We start from the raw sequence: 18,729 nt of genomic DNA, 5'->3' as shown, positions 1-18,729 counted from the left end.
TTGCTCTTTGGCTTCTTCTGAGCAGAACGGAGCCCTCATCCATAGCCTGACGCACATTGAGCCCTTTTGTAAAATGAATAAGTCATGAAACCAGAAACAGAGGAGAGAAAGTGCTGACTATGGGTATCTGATGTTTCATATTGTGCCACTAACCATTTCAACCTTGATCTGGCTACCTAACAGGATTGCATGAATGCAAAGTGCTCAGTTAGAGCATAGAAAAAAAAGCATTTTTACATTCTGATGAAAAACTATATACTGTATATGCTGTTCGTTATGAATTTCAATTACTCTTTGCCAACCTAAGAGTGGTAATGGTAATGTTATAATACACCCTCCGATAACTCGTGACAGCATGTGATGAAGATGATGATGATGATGGTGATGATTATGTAGCAATAGTACAAGTCGTATGACAAATAATACCATCATGACAATATATTTTGGAAGTAACAAGAACAAACATGGCTAACAAACTAGTTAGCTCCCAGCTCAAATGAATGAGCTTGACACAGAAAACTGTGATGACATATAAGCGTACAACAATAATTATATTAGCATAGAACCTAAGTTATGGTAAAAATAATAATACAGTCTTACTTAACCGATAGCTCTAGGCGGTGTATTGTGCGCACTACATGCCCTGACTCTGAATCAGCTATACTTCTTAGAAATATGTGTAGGGTGGGATTTATGGATAGGCTAGCTGATCCTGAATCGGTCGTTCCGGCAGAAAGCGCCCGGAGGAGCTGAAAGTGAACCCACTCGCTGGGGCTGTCGAGCTGCATGACAGCAGAGTTTAGTGGGCGGGCCTACAAACGACGCCGTTGCTGAGGCTTCAAGATGGCGGAAGCCCTGACATCCCAAGAAGAGCTGGTAAGACACGAGTAACGGCGTTATTTATTCTTTTCTCACCTTCGATCGGAATACCCCGCTAAAATAACACGTCTTCTTTCCGTCCGCGGTTTGAATTTTTTTGGTGTACCGAAGTTGTGTGTGTGTTTTGGAACTGCTTCGTCTGGTCAGGGAGGGACGTGGGTGCTTTAGAGCCGGGGCCCGTGTTCTTGGTTTCCCCGCACCAGTGATGTCTGTCAAACAGAGCCCCTGTACTAGATCTCAGGTATCTGTGCTTGGGGCATGCCGCGCAAGTAAGTTTACGTTACAGCTAGCTAGCTACATATGCAGTTTAGCTATACACAGCCCTGACTATGCCCTATATTGTGCACCCTGCTGTGAGCGAGCTAGACTGCTTAGTAACGGTAGTTAGTTAGCTACGCTAGGTGGCTAGTTAAATTGGGAGGTAAAACGACGAAGCTAGTTCAACCGGACAGCTAGCTAGCTAGCTAGGAGTGATTTAAAGGCCCCGAGCAATATTCTAGCAAGATAACATTGCATATCCAGCGAGCCGCTTTTGTTAGTCCCTCGCTAGCAACAAGTATCAACTTTGCTAGGTGGCTAGGTAGCTATCTGGCTATCCCGCTCGTTAAATTCTTTCCTGTGGCTAACATTAGCAGTCCGCGTCAGTGACCCCCTGTCATCTCGCTTGCTTGTTGACTAGGAAAATAACTAGTCTAGATAATAGCTAGACTAGCAACTAAGCCTTCTGCTTTGGACTGAAATTCAACATTATCGCTTTCACGGTCGATAAGGATTCATGTCGGAGAGCATGATGATTGAACAGCATGTCTGAGTACTGCATAAACACATCAAATGTTTGTTATCCCAGGAGAGCTAGTGATGGCTAGCTAACTAATGTTAGTTTACGCCTCAGAGTTTAACTAGCTGCATTCTGGCTAACGTTAGCTACTACGATTGCTGTGTGCTGACAAGCAACAGTATGCAACGTTACTGTCCCTTAAGAATACGCAACTATGTAGTTAACGGATTGATCTGTCGTTGGGTCGTGAACGAGCAGCCAGATTGCTTAATTTCACACAAGAATTAAAAAAAAAAACAGTAAGTCGTTGGGACAGCAAATGAACGTTTTTAGTCCTCCACCAGATATTTTAAGTCATCGGAGTGGGTGGATAACAGTGATTGATCTGTCTTTAGGAGCGTAGTGTGCAGGAAATAGTTATCGACAAATGATAATAGTTAACCTGTCTTATTTCCTCACGGTAAAGCGTAGTAGTATCGTAATAATGATTTTGCTATTTATATGCACATATGTCTGGCCACTTCTGCTGTCATGTAGCCTATAGAGGCATTGACATATCCAGAGATATCGGAAAAACTATGATTTCAACTACCAGATTGATCTGAAATGAACATTTCTGAATTAGGTGGAAGCTTAGAATTCATTATGGGTTATAAAGGGGGACTTGCTAATCTGTCAAAATCCTCTCTGAATCGTCAGAGTTGAAACAATAGATGAAATGGTGTGTGTGTGTGTGTGTGTGTGTGTGTGTGTGTGTGTGTGTGTGTGTGTGTGTGTGTGTGTGTGTCCGAGTTATCAGACCACAAACTCTCACTTATGAATATCTGACCACATAGTTCCCTGTTGTCTTCTACAACAGTATGTCTCAAGATGCAGTTTGTCACATGGAACAGCTCATAGTTTCACTTGCATTTGCCATTGCAACAGTTCTTCTGTGGAAGCATTAGGTCAGTTTCTGTGGTGCTCCATGGTAGCTCTCACTTCATCTCCATGCTGATCGGTTTATCCTTCGGTCTTAGCTGGAGACATTGGCAAGTCCAAAATAATGGGGTTGGTACAGCGGTATCAGTTTGCATAAGTCAACATAATATTTTACTAATTGGTTTCTTTTAAATCCCACAGAGGCTATATAAACAATGATAGTTTTCATAGGGCCTATCATGGCTTTGCCGTGGTCACTGAACACTGTAGCCCATCAGTATAAGAGGAATTAGAAATGGCGGGTGAAGTGTTGCCATTGTCTTTGCCGTTTGTTTTGAACTAAGACCTGGAACCCATGTAAACTCATCCCAGCTCCTCCTTTGTCGTGCAGTTTTGATCTTAATAGTGAGAAAGGTTGCAAGGCCTAAACTTGTGCCTTTCTTTTGAGTACTGTTTGCAATTCATGTGTGCCTCCGAAGATGTGAGACGAGTCTTCCCTTCCACCTTTGTTACTTTCTCTCTCAGGGCTAATCTCAAATGATGTGGCTGCCCTGAAAGGTCAAAAGATACTACCTTTTTGATGTAGTTCACTAAACTGTATTAGACATGTGACATGTGACCCAGCAGATGAATCCATTCCTCAGCCTTAATTAAAAGGAAAAGAACAGGAGTGTAGTGGTTTTCTTTAGGGGTGGAAAGTGAGGTTTATTGAACATTAAATCATAGAATCTGTCAAACATTTGAATATTAGTATGGCTGGCAGTTGGATATGCACATGTATTTTTGTTTTTCTTTTCTTTTTTTGTAGTTGGGGGTTATTTGGATAATCTTAGAATATCTGGTTCCAACAGTCACATGGGGGTATTTACAGTCCCTGGTTAGCCCTAATCTTGAGCTATATCACACATGTGGACTAGGCAATCTGCCAAACATGTGATTAAGTCCCAGATTAAGGCCAGTCACACTGTGTGAAAATGCTCAGTAGGATCGTGCAACAGTGGTATGCATGAATGAATGAACGTCCACCTTTGCATGACGTACAAGTCAACTCTGATGTGCCTCTGTGCTGGCTCAGACATGCTACAGTGAGCTAACATCCATCTGCGCATGTCTTAGAGGCTAACTCAGATGTGTAGCTGATCTGGCTCAGGAATGCTAAAACGGCCTGCCATCCACCCGCGCGTGTCTTAGCAGCTAACTCAGATGTGTCTCTGTGCTGGCTCAGGCCGTGGAGGAGTTTCTGACGGAGCTGAAGAATCGGGAGCAGCACAGCGTGGTGATGGTGTCCCAGAGCACGGCCGTCAAGTTCCTCATGGCTCGTAAGTTTGACATCTCGAGAGCCATCGACCTCTTCCAGGCCTACAAGGTAAGCCTCAAGGCTCCTCAAGACACCTCCCTCTCTCCTGCTGGAGCACTCTTCTTATTTGTCACCACAGACTCAGAAATGGCAGCTTTGATAAGCTCCAGGAGCATCGTTAAATTTTTTGCGAAAGACGTGATTTATGTTAAACTCATTGTTTTTGTTGGATTTCCTCACCGATGGGATACCGAAAAACAAATAAGCTTCCAACAAGAATTTAATAAAAAGGTCGAAAATGTGGTAGCTGTGTTCTGTTCGCCTTTTTTAACAGTGTGTGCTTCTCCACTGCTGTGGAGGGATTGTGATTATGTTCTAGGAGGATTCAATGGATATAACGTTGTGTTACTCGTCCTGACATCAAAAGCAGTATAGACATGAGCCCTGCACCTGAATTCAGCTTCTATCTCAGGTCCTCATCCAGGCCCAATCATCCAGCCAGTAATAATGTGTGCAGCCTGCTACATATGCTTTAGTAGTTCTGTTGTACCAGCAGTTTTAGTAGCGCTGGTCGTCTTTGGCGCGTGGGCTTGCGTGATTCTGGCCTGGTGTTGTTAGTGTAAGTCAGGACCTCGCGGAGCCTTCCAGCACATCGAGTGTGTGGTTATGTAAACTTGCGCCGCCCCTGCGGGGCTGTTGGTGAGTCCCTGATTTGAATGTGAGGCTTAGTCAGCCGGACTAAATGATGCATCCGGTAGAACATTTCCTCTCAAAAAGGTCAGTGTCTTTAGCACTCACTCTCTCCCTTTCCCCCTCCATCTCCCTCTATTGCCCTCTCCTTCCTTCTCTCTTGTCCTCCCTTTTCTCGGCCATTCTTTCTTTCTCTCTCTCTCTGCTTGTCTCTGCATGACTGCATAGTTCACGTCTATTAGTGCCTTTGCTTTATGAAATTATAATTGCAGGTTTAACCAGACCGGTTTAGTAAATATAAACACTTTATCAAAATTGAAGGATAAAAGGTTAACATATGTGGCAATTTTGGTGTTGCCACCCCAGGGTGGTTATGACTTGGGTTCTACAGTTTGTGAAATGGAACTGTAGTTCTCTCAGTGTGAAAAGAGTATGCTACAGCTTCAATGTCATGATGTAAGTTAAGATGTGATAAGACCTATCTTAAATCATGTGCAGGGCTTTCCACACACGTTGCTGGGGCCCCCCGTGTACGCTGTTTTTGTCCTAATCAATAATCCTGTTTGGTTGCAGCCCTCCTGCACTAGAGATGAGTAGGACTGCTATTGGGTGTTAAACCAGCTTAAAGCTGAGTGAAGTGTGTGATGCACTGTCTGTACTGTCTGTCCTCATTAGAACACCAGACTAAAAGAGGGAATTTTCAACATCAACCCAGACGAGGAACCCCTGCGGTCAGAGTTACTCAGCGGGAAGTTCACAGTTCTGGTGAGTGTAACGTGAGAACTGGCCGGTGTGTCTCCTCCCACTTCTGCACACTTTATATGTCGCACTGATCAATGTTGTATCGCTGTTGAACAGCTTTCAGCTGTCTGCAGCTGCCTCTTGTGCCCGCAGTCTTCAGGTACAGAGTTCAGTGCTGAAACCACTAATGCACACAACAGCATCTGCCATTTCCATTATCAGCCTTGTTCTGTGTGTGTGTGTGTGTGTGTGTGTGTGTGTGTGTGTGTGTGTGTGTGTGTGTGTACGTGTGTGTGTACGCAGCGTAGAGACGTTAAGCTCCCACTGTTCATTCCCACATGCAGCCTGGCCGAGACTCCAAAGGAGCTGCGCTGGCCCTGTTCACTGCTCGGCACCACCGACCGGACATAACTACCCACAAGGCTGTGCTGCAGGCCATCATCTACCAGCTGGACAAAGCCATCGAAAGGTAATCTTGCAAACAAGTGGTGATATGTCAGAGAATGGGCATTGATTCCTAAAGGCAGGCCTTGTGCAGAGTTGAGGACTGGGACAGGTCTTACTCTACTCCAACATACTTTGTCTCTTTGACAGAGAGACTGTAGAGCCATAGGATGATGTGGGTTTTGTAATTCATAAATATGAATATAGTGACTTCCAGCTCAGAGACTTTAATGCTGTTCTTGATATTACTATAGAATTCCAGAGGCAAGAACACTAATGTAATGAACTCCCAGTTCATATTGAGTTCATCGATACTGTGATTATGGAAAAGGCACTTTTGTATGTTTAAACAGGGTGCTCATTTATCCAAAATAAAGTAAGTGCCTTCCGCTGGCACGGTGAGTACTTTGTCAGCGTCCAATTATTGATAATTTCTTAAATGAAAGCCCTCCAGTTGATTTCAGAGTTAACGACATTTCGGAGTTGGAGTGAAGCCCGTGCCGGGGGTTGTGCTGTATTAGCCTTCCCACCTCTTCACCGAGCCGGGTGCCAGGGCTCTCTCGCGTCTCACCGCACTGTCCGTCCCTCTGTCTCCGTCAGCATTCAGACGCAGCGGGACGGCCTCGTGTTCATCTACGACATGACCAACTCCACGTACGGAAACTTCGACTACGAGCTGTGCGTGAAGATCCTGAACCTTCTCAAAGTAAGGAGGGCTTTTCCCCGCTGTCCTCTTTCCCGCTGTAGTAGCGTTGTGTCCGGCGTGCTCGTCCACCATCCTCTTAAATAATCATCTTCCTCTGTCAGACAAACATTTACAAACGTACAGGTGGTACTCAAACCAGCCAGCTTCTCCAATATTCAGAGATTTCCACCAGAGTTAATTTGTCATCAACTGTATTATCACATAGATGATGGACAAAGGTACACACATGTGTGGAAGTAAGTACTATTCAAATATGTGAACTTTAAAGAAAAATGTGTAGCGTGCCGCAGACGTGAGTGTTGCAGACTGAAGTTTGCTGAAAAAGGAAATGCACTCAGACATCGCAAATAGCGTTAGCTGTGGCTCTGCACGCACCTGGAAGGAAACCATGTGGTCTTGTTAATATTTCCATTGGGATTTGTTAAGATTCCTGCGTAAGTGTTTACTCCATCTGATCCCACCTTCCGGAATCTCCTGAAAGCCCATCTGTTCCAACTGCTGCTCTGCCAAAAGTGTCCTTCTCCTCCTTCTCCTCCTCCTCCTCCTCCTCCTCCTCCTCCATCTCTCTGCTTCCAGACTGTTCTGTAATGGCACACTGGTGATAGACATACTCTCATTTTTTGGGTACATCATTACTTCAAAAATGAAGTTGTTGTGTGAAGTGTTTAAGCGATCAGAATGCTGCAGCTTAAAGGATACCTACTGTAAGGCTGTTCTCTGAAACAGTAACAGAAACATTTCAAATTTAATATGTCTATTCGAGGCTTGAACATTTAAAAATTGCTGGGGAAGTAAGGCCATGAAATTAATAGCTTGTTAATGGAAAATCTGCATTACTTATTTGAAAATTAACCCCATGAGGAGTGTACAATTTTTCTCGCTGTCCTTTAAAATGTGTTGATTACAACCGAGTATCACTGCAGTTGGTATAGATGTAGCCGACGGAACCAAACCGTCAGTTGCAGCGGCGGCATTTGTAACGCAACAATTGTGATTGTGACACTGTTGTGAAGGGCGGTGTCTAAAGTAATCTGTCCTCTGTCCTCCCCCGGTCAGGGTGCGTTTCCTGCCCGCCTCAAGTGCGTCTTCATCGTGTCGTCCCCTCTGTGGTTCCGCGCGCCCTTCGCCGTCCTGCGCCTCTTCGTCAGGGAGAAGCTGAGAGAAAGGGTACGTCTGCGGCCGGCCGCATTCGGCGGCGCCTCGAAGGTCACGACCTCCCCTCCTGCCCACATACAGCGCAAAGCCCTTTTCCGACGTCCTGCCACGCGGCCGCAGAAAGAGTGGCTGAGTCAGATGGCAGGGCTCTTCCCTCCCCGCCTCACTTCCACCCTGCAGCTGCGGCAGACAGCGCGTCTGTGTTTCTGCAATGCCACCCCGGCAGAATGACGCAGCAGTTTCTCTGCAGAGACGGTATCTGCCCTGCTAATACCTCCAACAGGATATCAGAGAGCGCAGGGCTCCCGACTCACTCCGTGGCCCATCAGATAAAGCGCTCATTCAGTCCGACCCTAATCGGTTCTGAACAGGGAACCAGCTGATGTGTGTATTCTCCTCGTTTCACTCCAGCCTCGGTCATATCCAAAGCAGCTTTCGTGTGATGACGGAATTTTTTAGTGTGCTTACATGGGGTTGGTAAGGAAGTTCTCACAACATCTCAAAACGGGTGGCCCCTGGTGGCTCAGCCGGTTAAGGCGCTGGTCCGAATGCAGGCTGGGCTCTACAGCCCAGACGTGCATTCCAGACTTAGCTGCATCATGCGCTGACGAAGGCCAGGAGTCCAGAGTTGCTGAACACAGCTGGCTTTGGGGTAAGAGTTTTGGTGGGACTCATCATTCAGGCTCCCCTAGTCCCACCTCTGGCGCCCTCTAGCACAGTGATCCTCAAACACGTTCACATGCGAGGCATTGGTCCAGCAGCAAAGCATGTTCTAAAATAGGCTACTACGCAGATTTCAGAAGGAGGAAAAGGGGAGGGGGGGGAAAAGAAAAAGAAAACATCTCAGAAAAGCCTGTCATTTCTATGCAGTGTTCAGGTAATCTCAGGAAATTAAGAGTAATTTACAGTAATGGTAACCGTCTTATCTCATCTTATCGCCTTTTATGTATTTTTGAGGCATGTACACCGTTTGCCCAAGTAACGTTAAAAATTTATACATGTGTTTCTAAGTGCTTTTGTACACAAATTTGCTGTTAGAGCGAAGAGTCCAATTCAAAACATTTTTTCCTATGAAGACTGAAATTTACAGCCTCGCTGGGATAGTTTTGAGTGACTCTATGACTATGCACAGTTTATTCGTCCCTTATTAGACATTGTTTTGCATGTATACAATTTTACATATATCAATATTAGGTCAAGCTAAAACAGTCTTTTGTAAGATGGTGTGGCGTTTTCAGTGTTCTTGGTGCTGGAAGGCCTTTAAGCGGTGTAACTGTGTGTGTGTGTGTGCACAGGTGTGCACGGTGAAGGCCCACGAGCTGGCCGACCACATCCCCATGGAGTCCCTCCCGGAGCACCTGGGCGGCTGCTCCCAGTACAACCACATCGCCTGGATCCAGGCGTGCGTGAACTCCAGCCAGGGCGAGCTGCGGGAGGGGACGGACGGGGACTGCGTGGGCACCCTGCTCAGCTCCTACTGCCTGGATCAGATGCCCCCCGCCGACGGGCTCAACTCCAACTGCGCCGACGATGACAGCAACGCCAACCTGCACAATCACTGCCAGCGGCAGGACAGGACTAGCACGAGCTCCGAGCCGCCCCGCGGACCCCCTCACCACGCCCACTGGAACGGAGGGGTGCGGGGGGCGCTGGGCACGGGCGCGGGGGAGGGGGACGCTGCTAAAGAGAGCGGGGAGTGCGACGGCAGCCCCAACGCCAACAGAAACGGACGAGGCCACCAGCCCCCGCCCCAGTCGGACACGCCCCCGGACACGCCCGTCAACCACAAACACGGGGGAGGGATTCTGGGAGGGGGGGGGGCCGTGGTGTCGGAGGGGCGGGGTGAGGATGAGGACGATGCGGAGGGGGAGGGGGAGGAGGAGGAAGGGGCAGAAGAGGGCGGGCTGGGGGTGCCGCCGCTGCCGCAGAAGTCGCGGCTGTCCCAGAGCCCCGCCCTCTCGTCCCTCTCCTCCTCGCCCGGGCGGGGCCTGGAGCTGTCCGTACACATGCCCGAGCCTGGCGGCATGGCCGTCAAGGAGCTGGTGCAGCACGTGAAGAGGAGCAGGAAGAAGGGCATCTACCAGGAGTACGAGGAGATCCGCAAGGAGCCGCCTTCCGGCACCTTCCACTGCTCGAAGTAAGAGTCTTGCTTCTGGGGAGGGGGGGCGAGGGAGGGAGGGAGGGAGGGAGTCCTGGAATGGGATTGAGTTTGTGAGTATCTGAGTTAAGATTCAAAGGTTCAGCAGCTGAATATGAGTAAGACTGTGTCCATCACTTACTAATGCCTGGCCTTGCTTCACTTGACAGTTCCCCTCATTTTGGGAGCTGGAAGTGAAATGGCCTCAGCGAGTGAAGGAAGCTTCATCCCCTGGTCTCCCTCAGCTCCAGTCAGCCAAAGAGCACAGTTCAGTAGAGGAGAGCTGGTTTCTGTTATCTCCAGTTGAAACCTTCTGAAGAACTGCCTTTAAATCCATGGCAAACAGGAGGTGTGTCGTAAAGCAAAAGGCCAACAGTGGCAGAAAAATCTGTGTTTGCGTGAAAGTGGTGTGAGGAAATACGATTTTACCACAGCTCAAATTTTCTAATTGAATTCTGCACATGTTTTAATGATTGGACTTTGATAATGGGGAGAAAATATATCATTAGGGTGAGTTAATTCCTCTTAATCCTCAGCTGTTTTTAATGTTGATGATGTTTGTACACATTGAATAGCTAACTCCTAGACAGCGCACAAAAAATATGGATAGAGTTTGTTGTGATGAAGGTGAGTATCTGAGTGCTAATCCTGGTGGGTGTACATGATGGGTGGAGTAGTTGACGCTTAGCTGCGATTTGGGGCCGGAGTCACCGGAACCGGTTTGTGCCTGGGGAGGGAGGGAGAGTGTCTAAAGGGCGAAAGCCTTGGTAAGAACTGAGCGCGTGTCCATGTGGGAGCTTTGTGGAGGAGCAGGGCTCGGGCAGGGATCTGAAACACAGATTCATGTGAATGTTAGACTCTGTGGGGATTGAATGATCCTGTATTCAAGTGCAGATGCATTAAAAATGCAGCTCCCCAGGAGTAAAGCGACGTGCTAACACCAGCTGAGCTTCTGCAAGATGAAGTGGCTCAGTGGGCTAATGCGCTCCTTCTGAGAACAGGCTGAGTGCTGCGGCTCACACCCGGGTTCCAGTCTGAGCTGTGTCATTCGCCAACATCGCCCGGGAACCCCTCCTTCCAGCGGGTGATTCATTGATGGGGGTTCCCTCGGCACCCTGTGACCAGCACCAATGAGTCATTCAGATGCGGGAGATGTTCCTATCCCACGTTCAGTGTGGGCTCTCCTGGAGCACTATGGGACTTTCAGTGTGGAAAAGTGTGAGTGTAGCAGAGGAATGCATTCGCTGTATTCCTCCTCCAAGTGCAGAGGATGTTGCGGTGAGGCGACCCTAACGTACAGCTGGCCACTCTAAAGTTAGAGGACAAATGGCAGCTCCAAAAAACGGTGAGAAAAGGGGAAAAGCCTGAATAAAATACTGACGAATGAAAAACGATTATCACAAACGGCGTAAAGAAAACACGCTTTTTCAGTCCAGTGTAGGGGTGGACACCCACCCCCTGCGTTTGAGCTAAATCCTGTTCCCTGTGGGGTTTTTTGGGGGGGGGGGGGGGGGGGGTGGGGGCAGGGCGTGTCCCACATCCCAGCGCGGTGCTGGGAACCAGCAGAAAGAGGAAGTGCGGGGGGCAGGGCCATGAGAAAGGCTGCCGTAAACACTGACCTCTCCCTCCTGCTGCTCCCTCCAGCAGGGCAGCATGCTGAAGAATGCAGCCGTTTTTCGGCCGTGTCCTATTAAGAGCGCGCTGGAAATGCTTTGCTACAACATCCCCCTTTGTGCATGTATGGGTGCTTGTGTTTAACGTCGCATTCAGAAGGCTTATTTGTAAAGAATTTGCAAGGGCTAATCAGTTAATCATTACACAAGGTCATTATTTCAAGCAAATATGAGGTCAATAAGTGGTATGCTTACACCATTATCAACAAAAGTGCCCAAATATGACATGCTCAGAGCATGTTACACTGTAAACTCACATAAAACAAATGTTTGCAGAACGCCTTTAAAAATTACACTTAAAGTGGTTTCTTCTTATAAATCTGTCTCCTTAAATTAAACGGGTCTTCATTGAATTTGTTCATTTAGCCAGCTGCTTCTTTACATTGTTACCGAACTAGGCGGCGTTCGCCATCTGACTCTTGCAGTGTGTGATAAACAAACATATGAACGGTTTACTGTCGACAGCAGCAGATATTCTACATTTTGACCAGATATTTAGATCCTGCATTCTATCGGTTGACCCTTCTTCCTGGTCTGAAAGGTTCCAGTAGCTGACAGCTTTGGTGCTGTGGGCAGAGCAGTGGCAATTACAGATGTTCCGTCTTCAGCCACAGCTCTTTATGAAAATCTATAATGAGCCAGGAAATCACATTTTTTTGCTCCAACGGTGGCAGAGTCAGAACATTTAATGCCAAGCACATACAGCCAAATATCTGGTCAGAGCGCAAGAATATCTGTAGCAGGCCCTGACGGCACTGACAATACTGTTAGTAACAGTACATCACGAGATAAAAACGGGCACAGACTCAGATTCAGTACATTTAGTGGGCATGTTACACACTCGTATGCCCTCACAGTCTATTAAGATACGCAGCACATATGGAGGTCATGACTCTATTGTGGAAGCACTTAGTGGTAGGTTTTGGGGAAGAGGGCTCAATGCTTGAAGCTGGTGCGACTTGGTCTCTCCGCTCCCATTGATCCCAAAACCCACTTAATCATAACTGATGGGGTTAGGTTTAAAAGATGGTTACTGATCCAGGAGCAGTGTTTTTCTCACCCTAATGTCACACTGTTGCTGTAGTGCCTTGGTCACCTCTGGGGAAAAACAGTTTCACAAATAACCCTGTATTGTGCATTTGTGCTGTTTGTGTCCAAGAGAAAAAACAGCAATTATTAGTTTTTAGTTTTTAATAACATCATGAGTATTACTCTCAGACAGGACAGGTTCAGCAGCATCTCTTTTTCCGTCTCTGCAGGAAACCTCAGAATCAGATCAAGAACAGGTACAGCGATGTCCTCTGCCTCGACCAGTCCCGCGTCAAGCTGAGCCCACTGAACGATGATGAGGATGAGGTAACCCCTCTTCGTGACAGCAACGACAGCGTGCTGCCGCTCCCACTCCGATTAGAACTTTCCCACGTTGGGAAGACTAAATCTTCTGTGGCAGCGTTTCTCAAACCTCTCCTGGAGTACCACTTGTCCTGCATGTTTTAGATCTCTCCCTGCTCCAACACAGCTGATTCAAATGATCAGTTTGTTATTAAGCAGTGTCAGAAGTTCATAACAAGTTAATCATTTGAATCAGCTGTGTTGGAGCAGGGAGAGATCTAAAACATGCAGGACAAGTGGTACTCCAGGAGAGGTCTGAGAAACGCTGTTCTATGGGGATAATATGTTTGAGTAGTCATAGATCAAGTAATATATCTGTAACAGCTGTTACTAGTTGTCATTTTGTGTGGATATAAGTAATAATATTTCTGAGTTATTCTAAACAGAAACCCGAACAGGCACTCTTCATATTGTCTGCAACTAATCTGTTGACCAGAGGAAGTCCTTCCAAAGCTGTCCCTTACACACTGCATGACTGAGTGGCTATTCCATTAATACTGATTTACTACTTAGTCATGCTGTGTGAGAGGGACAGCTTTTCAAAGGCTTCTTCCTACGGTCACAGCAAAGTTTATGTTTACTTACCATTACTCCCTCGTGCCACTAGATGGCAGGAGAGTGTGGGTTAAAGGAAACGTATTGTGCTATATTTGGAAAGGAGAAGATTCATCTCTGTGCGTTTTGTTATTTTTGAACTTATTTTAACTCAAGTCTTCTACGTTTAATAGATTCGTTTGTTTGCTATTTCCCAGACCTCAGATTATATCAATGCAAGTTTTATGGATGGGTACAAGAGAAGCAATGCCTATATTGCCACTCAGGGTAAGTTGTCCTTTTCGTGTATTCTTAATGTAAAAACTTCAGGAGAGAAGATGACAAAATCATTTTTGGTTTTATTTCATTCATTTATTATTTCATTAAATGAACGTGTGACCATGAACTGCATCCCAGGTCCAGAGGCATGTCTCTTAAAAAAAAAAAAAAAAAAAACTTTTTATTATTTTAACCTCCCAAAGTTCTGTAGAATGTTGTAGTGAAAAATAGTTTTATAAATGGTGCGCTATCAAAAAACAACCTCCATTAATCAGTTTATATCTCAGAGGAAACATGCTTTTTTAGGCTGCTGTCTCAACAAACATGCTTTTTTTTTGACTCAGGGCCTTTGCCAAAAACATTTGGTGACTTCTGGCGCATGGTGTGGGAACAAATGGTTTTAATCATCGTGATGACAACAAGGTGAGGCACTGCGGGTTCCCACCGAATTATTTTTGACCGTGTCAGTCGCTAACAGTAGCAGGTTGTTAGGGATGAATACAGGGAATGTAAAGAGGATCTAGCTCTCAGTGCTGCTGCATCTAACACTAGCTGATTTCCCCCTACATATACAGTCTGCCACACAATGGCTACGTGGTGCTCGTTGAGGGGAGATTCCCTCTCTTGAAAATAGATGGAAAGCTTTTATTAAATAATTATATCATTCATCCTATCTAAAAATGCTACTTGTAAGGAGTTCTACAATAACGAATAATCACATACTACTTTATACTCGATATTTGATATGTATACATATGAAATATGTATGAATAAATATGCATTTATTTACCTTGTGGACGTTGTCAGAGTTGTCAAAACGCTGTGATAAATGATATAATAATGCCATTCATGTGGCATTAAAATAATATTTTGTCATTTTTTCCTATTGTCCTTATCCTTAGTATTCTTTTTTGACTCGGTGAGCACAACGGTGCATTTTTGGTGGCTTTGAAAGGGTGTGGGTGATAGCGGTGGGGACAGAAGCAGGCGTAACGCTGAGGTGAGTCACAGCGCCCTCTGCGTTTCAGGGTGGTGGAGCGGGGCCGCGTCAAATGCGGCCAGTACTGGCCCCTGGAGGCAGGCCGCACCGAGGAGCACGGACAATTCCTGGTCAAGAACAGCCACATCGAGATGTTCCAGGACTTCAAGCTGTCACACCTGGAGCTCTGTAACTGTGAGGTAAGGAGACACCGGACAGAGAACACCCAAATCTAGACAAACACCGAAATAAAATCACACACCGTCAAACAGACAAAACAAGCACAGAGAAAAACTGAATAGGTCTGACAGACATACACACTAACAAGCAAGCACGGACAGACAGACAGACACAAACACTGAAAGTGTGCCCTGTTCAAAGACTTATTTTAGCTCTTGCATTGCTTAATATGCATTCCTAACTGTCTGAGCCCTTACAATGTCAGACAGGCCTTTTTTCTTGACCTTCTTTTCATGAATATGGCCAGATGCTGCAGTGGTGTTATTGCAGTCCTGGGAAACAGCTTGTTCTGTGTGCTTTGGTTGGATCTGTTAATGCATGCAGCACATTGAGACGGAGTTAAGCTCAGTTTAAACATAAGTGTTTCCACTCATAAACTCAAATGGTTCCCCCCTCCCCCCAGTGACTCGTCAGAACTGTGTGTATTACAAAATACAGCAAGTGTAATACAATTTACATCTGTAAATAAAACAGATACTTTGGTCTTGGAGTTTTTTTCTGATACTGGTAATTACTGTAACCTCCTCATTCCAGAATGTAAATGAGTATTTGTGAAACGTTAAATGTGTTTAGGAAGTAAGTTTGGATTGGTAGACTACAGTCTGTTACAGTACAATATTGTTTTATGGTGTTGTTCTATTGTGTGTTTTGGGACAAGCAGCTTTAAATGTGGTACCATTTGAGCAAAGACAAAAGAACATTCACTTGATGCTGTCCTTCTCTTTTCTCTCCCCGTCCGTGTGGCTCTTAGACAGGGGAGCGGCGGGAAGTGGCCCACTACCTTTACATGAGCTGGCCTGATTTCGGAGTGCCAAAATCCGCCTCTGCCATGCTGGACTTCAGGGCCCAGGTCAAGCAGCACCAGGAGGCTGCGTTCCGGGCCATGAGCGCCAACTGGACAGGGCCTCCAGGGGGCCCCCCTGTGGTGGTCCACTGTAGCGCAGGCATCGGAAGAACTGGTACTCACTCGTTCTGTAGCTGCAGTTTTGACTGGTTTGTGCGAGACTGCATGTTATTGTGTTGTTCCAGATTTCGCTGCAGTCCAGTGAAATTTGCATTGGTTTTTGAAAATGGGGTTTGCCAGTGGACATGGGCAGTCGACAGCTTTGGTGTGAATTGCGATAATCATCATGGTTAGCATCTGGATCCAGTCACGCCCTGGACCATTAAACAAGACAGACAGCATTTTGGTTCACCAGCTCAGCCTGGTAGTGGTATGGCAGGGGGAGCAGTGTGTAGAGAACTGGACCTGTAAACAGCTGCAGGTTCTGCTTTGGGTACCTACAGGCACTGTACCTTTGAGTGAGGTACTTGGATTACTTGCATTACAATATTGGCATTTAGCAGACACTCTTATCCAGAGTAACTTACATCAGTTATAGCTTTTTTTCCCCTCTTTGACACTGTTATCCAGTTATACAGCTGGATATTTACTGAGGGTTGTGGGTTAAGAATCGAACTGGCAACCTTTCGGTTATGAGTCCTGCTCTTTAACCACTATGCCACACTGCCGCTCTGATTCTTGATGCTTCACTAAATACCCAGCGGCCTGTGGGTGATAGCTAATGAAAGCTGTCTGCCTCGAATGAGAGTGTGTGATCAGCATCCTCTCCCTCTGCTCTCAGGCACCTTCTGCACGCTGGACATCTGCCTGTCGCGGCTGGAGGACATCGGCACGGTGGACGTGAAGCAGACGGTCCGCCGCATGCGTACGCAGCGCGCCTTCAGCATCCAGACCTGGGACCAGTACTACTTCTGCTACACGGCCGTCATCGAGTACGCCCAGCGGCGCGGCCTGCTGGCGCCCGTCGAGTGGTCCGACTCCGACCTGGAGACGGACAGCGAGTGAGGCGCGGAGAGAGAGAGAGGGACTGAGGAAAAAAAAAAATTAAAAAAAGAACGAAAGGGCTCTGGACTTGGACCCCCCCCCCCCCCCTCCGCGCCCCGAGAGTCTCGAGTCCCCACCCCCCCCCCCCACACCCCACCATCGACAATGTAGACTCAAAACGAGAGGGAGAGAAAGAGGAGGAATCAGAGTTTCCCTCAATTCATCAGCCTTTCTCGGAAAGGACCGGACCCCGATCACAATCAGTGGTGTGTCTTACCAGTTGTAGCATTTTATATCGACTTGCACATGTGGAATGGCAAACTTGAAGATGTTTCTTTTTCTTTCTTGTTTTGGTCTTGTGTTGTACTCTGCTCAGCCGTCCCCACCCACACACCCCTCACACCGTCATGGTTGATTCCACACGTGAAAAACGTGTGTTGAAAGAAAAACAAAAACATAACATTGAAAAAAGAAAACTTGAAGATATTTTTGAGAAAAGTATAATATATTAATCTGTTTGTTCTCGTTCCTTTTTCTGTTTTTGTAGTTGTTTTGTCGTGGTTTTTAATTTTTTTATTTGTGTGTCGTGTTTTTGTACTTTTGTTCATATGTAAACTAACCTTAAAGCCAAAGGTATCACCTTGAATGCTTTTCGATCTTAATTGTGACAAAAAGCCCTTACATATTCATGTAACATAAATTTATATATTGTGCTTAACAGCCTTTGACAAAAGCCTTGTTTTAATATAATAGACTTAACATTGTTAACAGATATATACATGTATGTATGTGTATATATGTACATACATATATATGTGTATATATGTATGTATATACATATATAGTGGATTATCTTATTCAGAAAAAAGTCAGTAAGATTAACATACAAGTATTCTCTTGTAAACCTGTGTGGTTGGTCAGGTCTTACATCATTTCAAAGCAGTGTCTTTATTGTTTTTTTTTTTTCGTATGAACTTGCATAAATTGGCCTTAAACAACCAATTTCATTACACTGCCTAGCCAAATGAAAGGCTGTTTCTCTGACCCACTGTGCGGTGTTGTGTTCTGGGGATCATTCTGCCTCGGTATTTTTGTGCCTTCAGGCTTTCCGTAGCACGGTGTGCATACAGGCCTAATAGCAATCAAACCTAAACTTATATATATATGTATACAAGGATTGATTTTTTTTGTAATCTCAGGGGTAAATTTTAGTGTTGCTAATTTTAAAAAATAATTTCTCTTGGTTCACCTCTGGTAATTATAATTTTTTTAAAGTATAGTTTTTTTTTGTATTTTATACAACATACTGTATTGTATCCTATTTTATTTGTGTCTTTGTAAAACTATGACAGTATTGATGATGAATGTCGGTACGATGCTTAAAACAACAAAAAGAAACATTTTATTTTGATTTCATAAGCTAAACAGAAGCTAAATGGGAAAAGGATCTTTCTCAGAAGATCTTTAGTTACATTGATGTTTCTTGGATGCTGTTACTTGGCATTGTACTATGGGAGCTGAAGACTGATTGTTGCTTCTGGACAGTGAAAAATGAATCCTGTTTGTTTTGTAAAGCCCGTTGCAAATTCTGCTCATGTTGTGAAACAGTTATTCGTGGTGGATGTCTGGACTCTTAAGCCAGGGAGAGGACAAAAACAAACTAGCCATGAAGAAAAATTGCTGCCAATCATGTTTTTTTTTTTCCTCTTACTCTAGACCTACTCTTACGACAGTGTTTCAGAGAGAGTGTAGTAAGAAAAATGAATGTTGGGGAAACTGGCCTGTGGCCAAACCATATCATAACTGCCTCATCAGCTAAAATCCCTGAGCCAATGGCATAGGCCTATTTTTTTTCCGTCAGACTGTTTCTTTCCTCATTAAAAAACAGGTGACACAAAGTAAACGAGTTGTTATTTGCGTCCTGTGATGGGAGTGGGGATGTGACTGTGGGCTGATGGGAGTTTTGACCTTGCATTCCTGTTGGGCAGGTAGGAATCAGATGGGTTTTGTTCTAAAGTTTGGATGTGGCCAGAAATGGTGTTTTTTCTCTTTTTTT

At 45.6% G+C, this 18,729-nt stretch overlaps 1 protein-coding gene across 1 annotated transcript; it reads left to right on the top strand.

Moving 5' to 3' along the window:
• The first annotated feature begins 819 nt into the window (after window positions 1–819).
• Window positions 820–16,749, top strand: LOC118769630 (tyrosine-protein phosphatase non-receptor type 9-like). The gene is made up of 13 exons (XM_036516837.1): window positions 820–876; window positions 3,804–3,944; window positions 5,241–5,330; window positions 5,651–5,775; window positions 6,351–6,456; window positions 7,513–7,623; window positions 8,907–9,748; window positions 12,681–12,777; window positions 13,566–13,635; window positions 13,971–14,049; window positions 14,655–14,805; window positions 15,597–15,804; window positions 16,471–16,749. Exons 1-13 carry the CDS (start codon window positions 844–846, stop codon window positions 16,692–16,694), a joined length of 2,277 nt encoding a protein of 758 aa, XP_036372730.1. The 5' UTR covers window positions 820–843; the 3' UTR covers window positions 16,695–16,749.
• The last annotated feature ends 1,980 nt before the right edge of the window (window positions 16,750–18,729 follow it).

This window comes from Megalops cyprinoides, chromosome 22, assembly GCF_013368585.1.
Source record: "Megalops cyprinoides isolate fMegCyp1 chromosome 22, fMegCyp1.pri, whole genome shotgun sequence".
NCBI classification, from domain to species: domain Eukaryota; kingdom Metazoa; phylum Chordata; class Actinopteri; order Elopiformes; family Megalopidae; genus Megalops; species Megalops cyprinoides.
The sequence above is the reverse complement of the archived record's forward strand: the minus strand, read 5'-3'. Positions and strand labels throughout refer to the sequence as shown.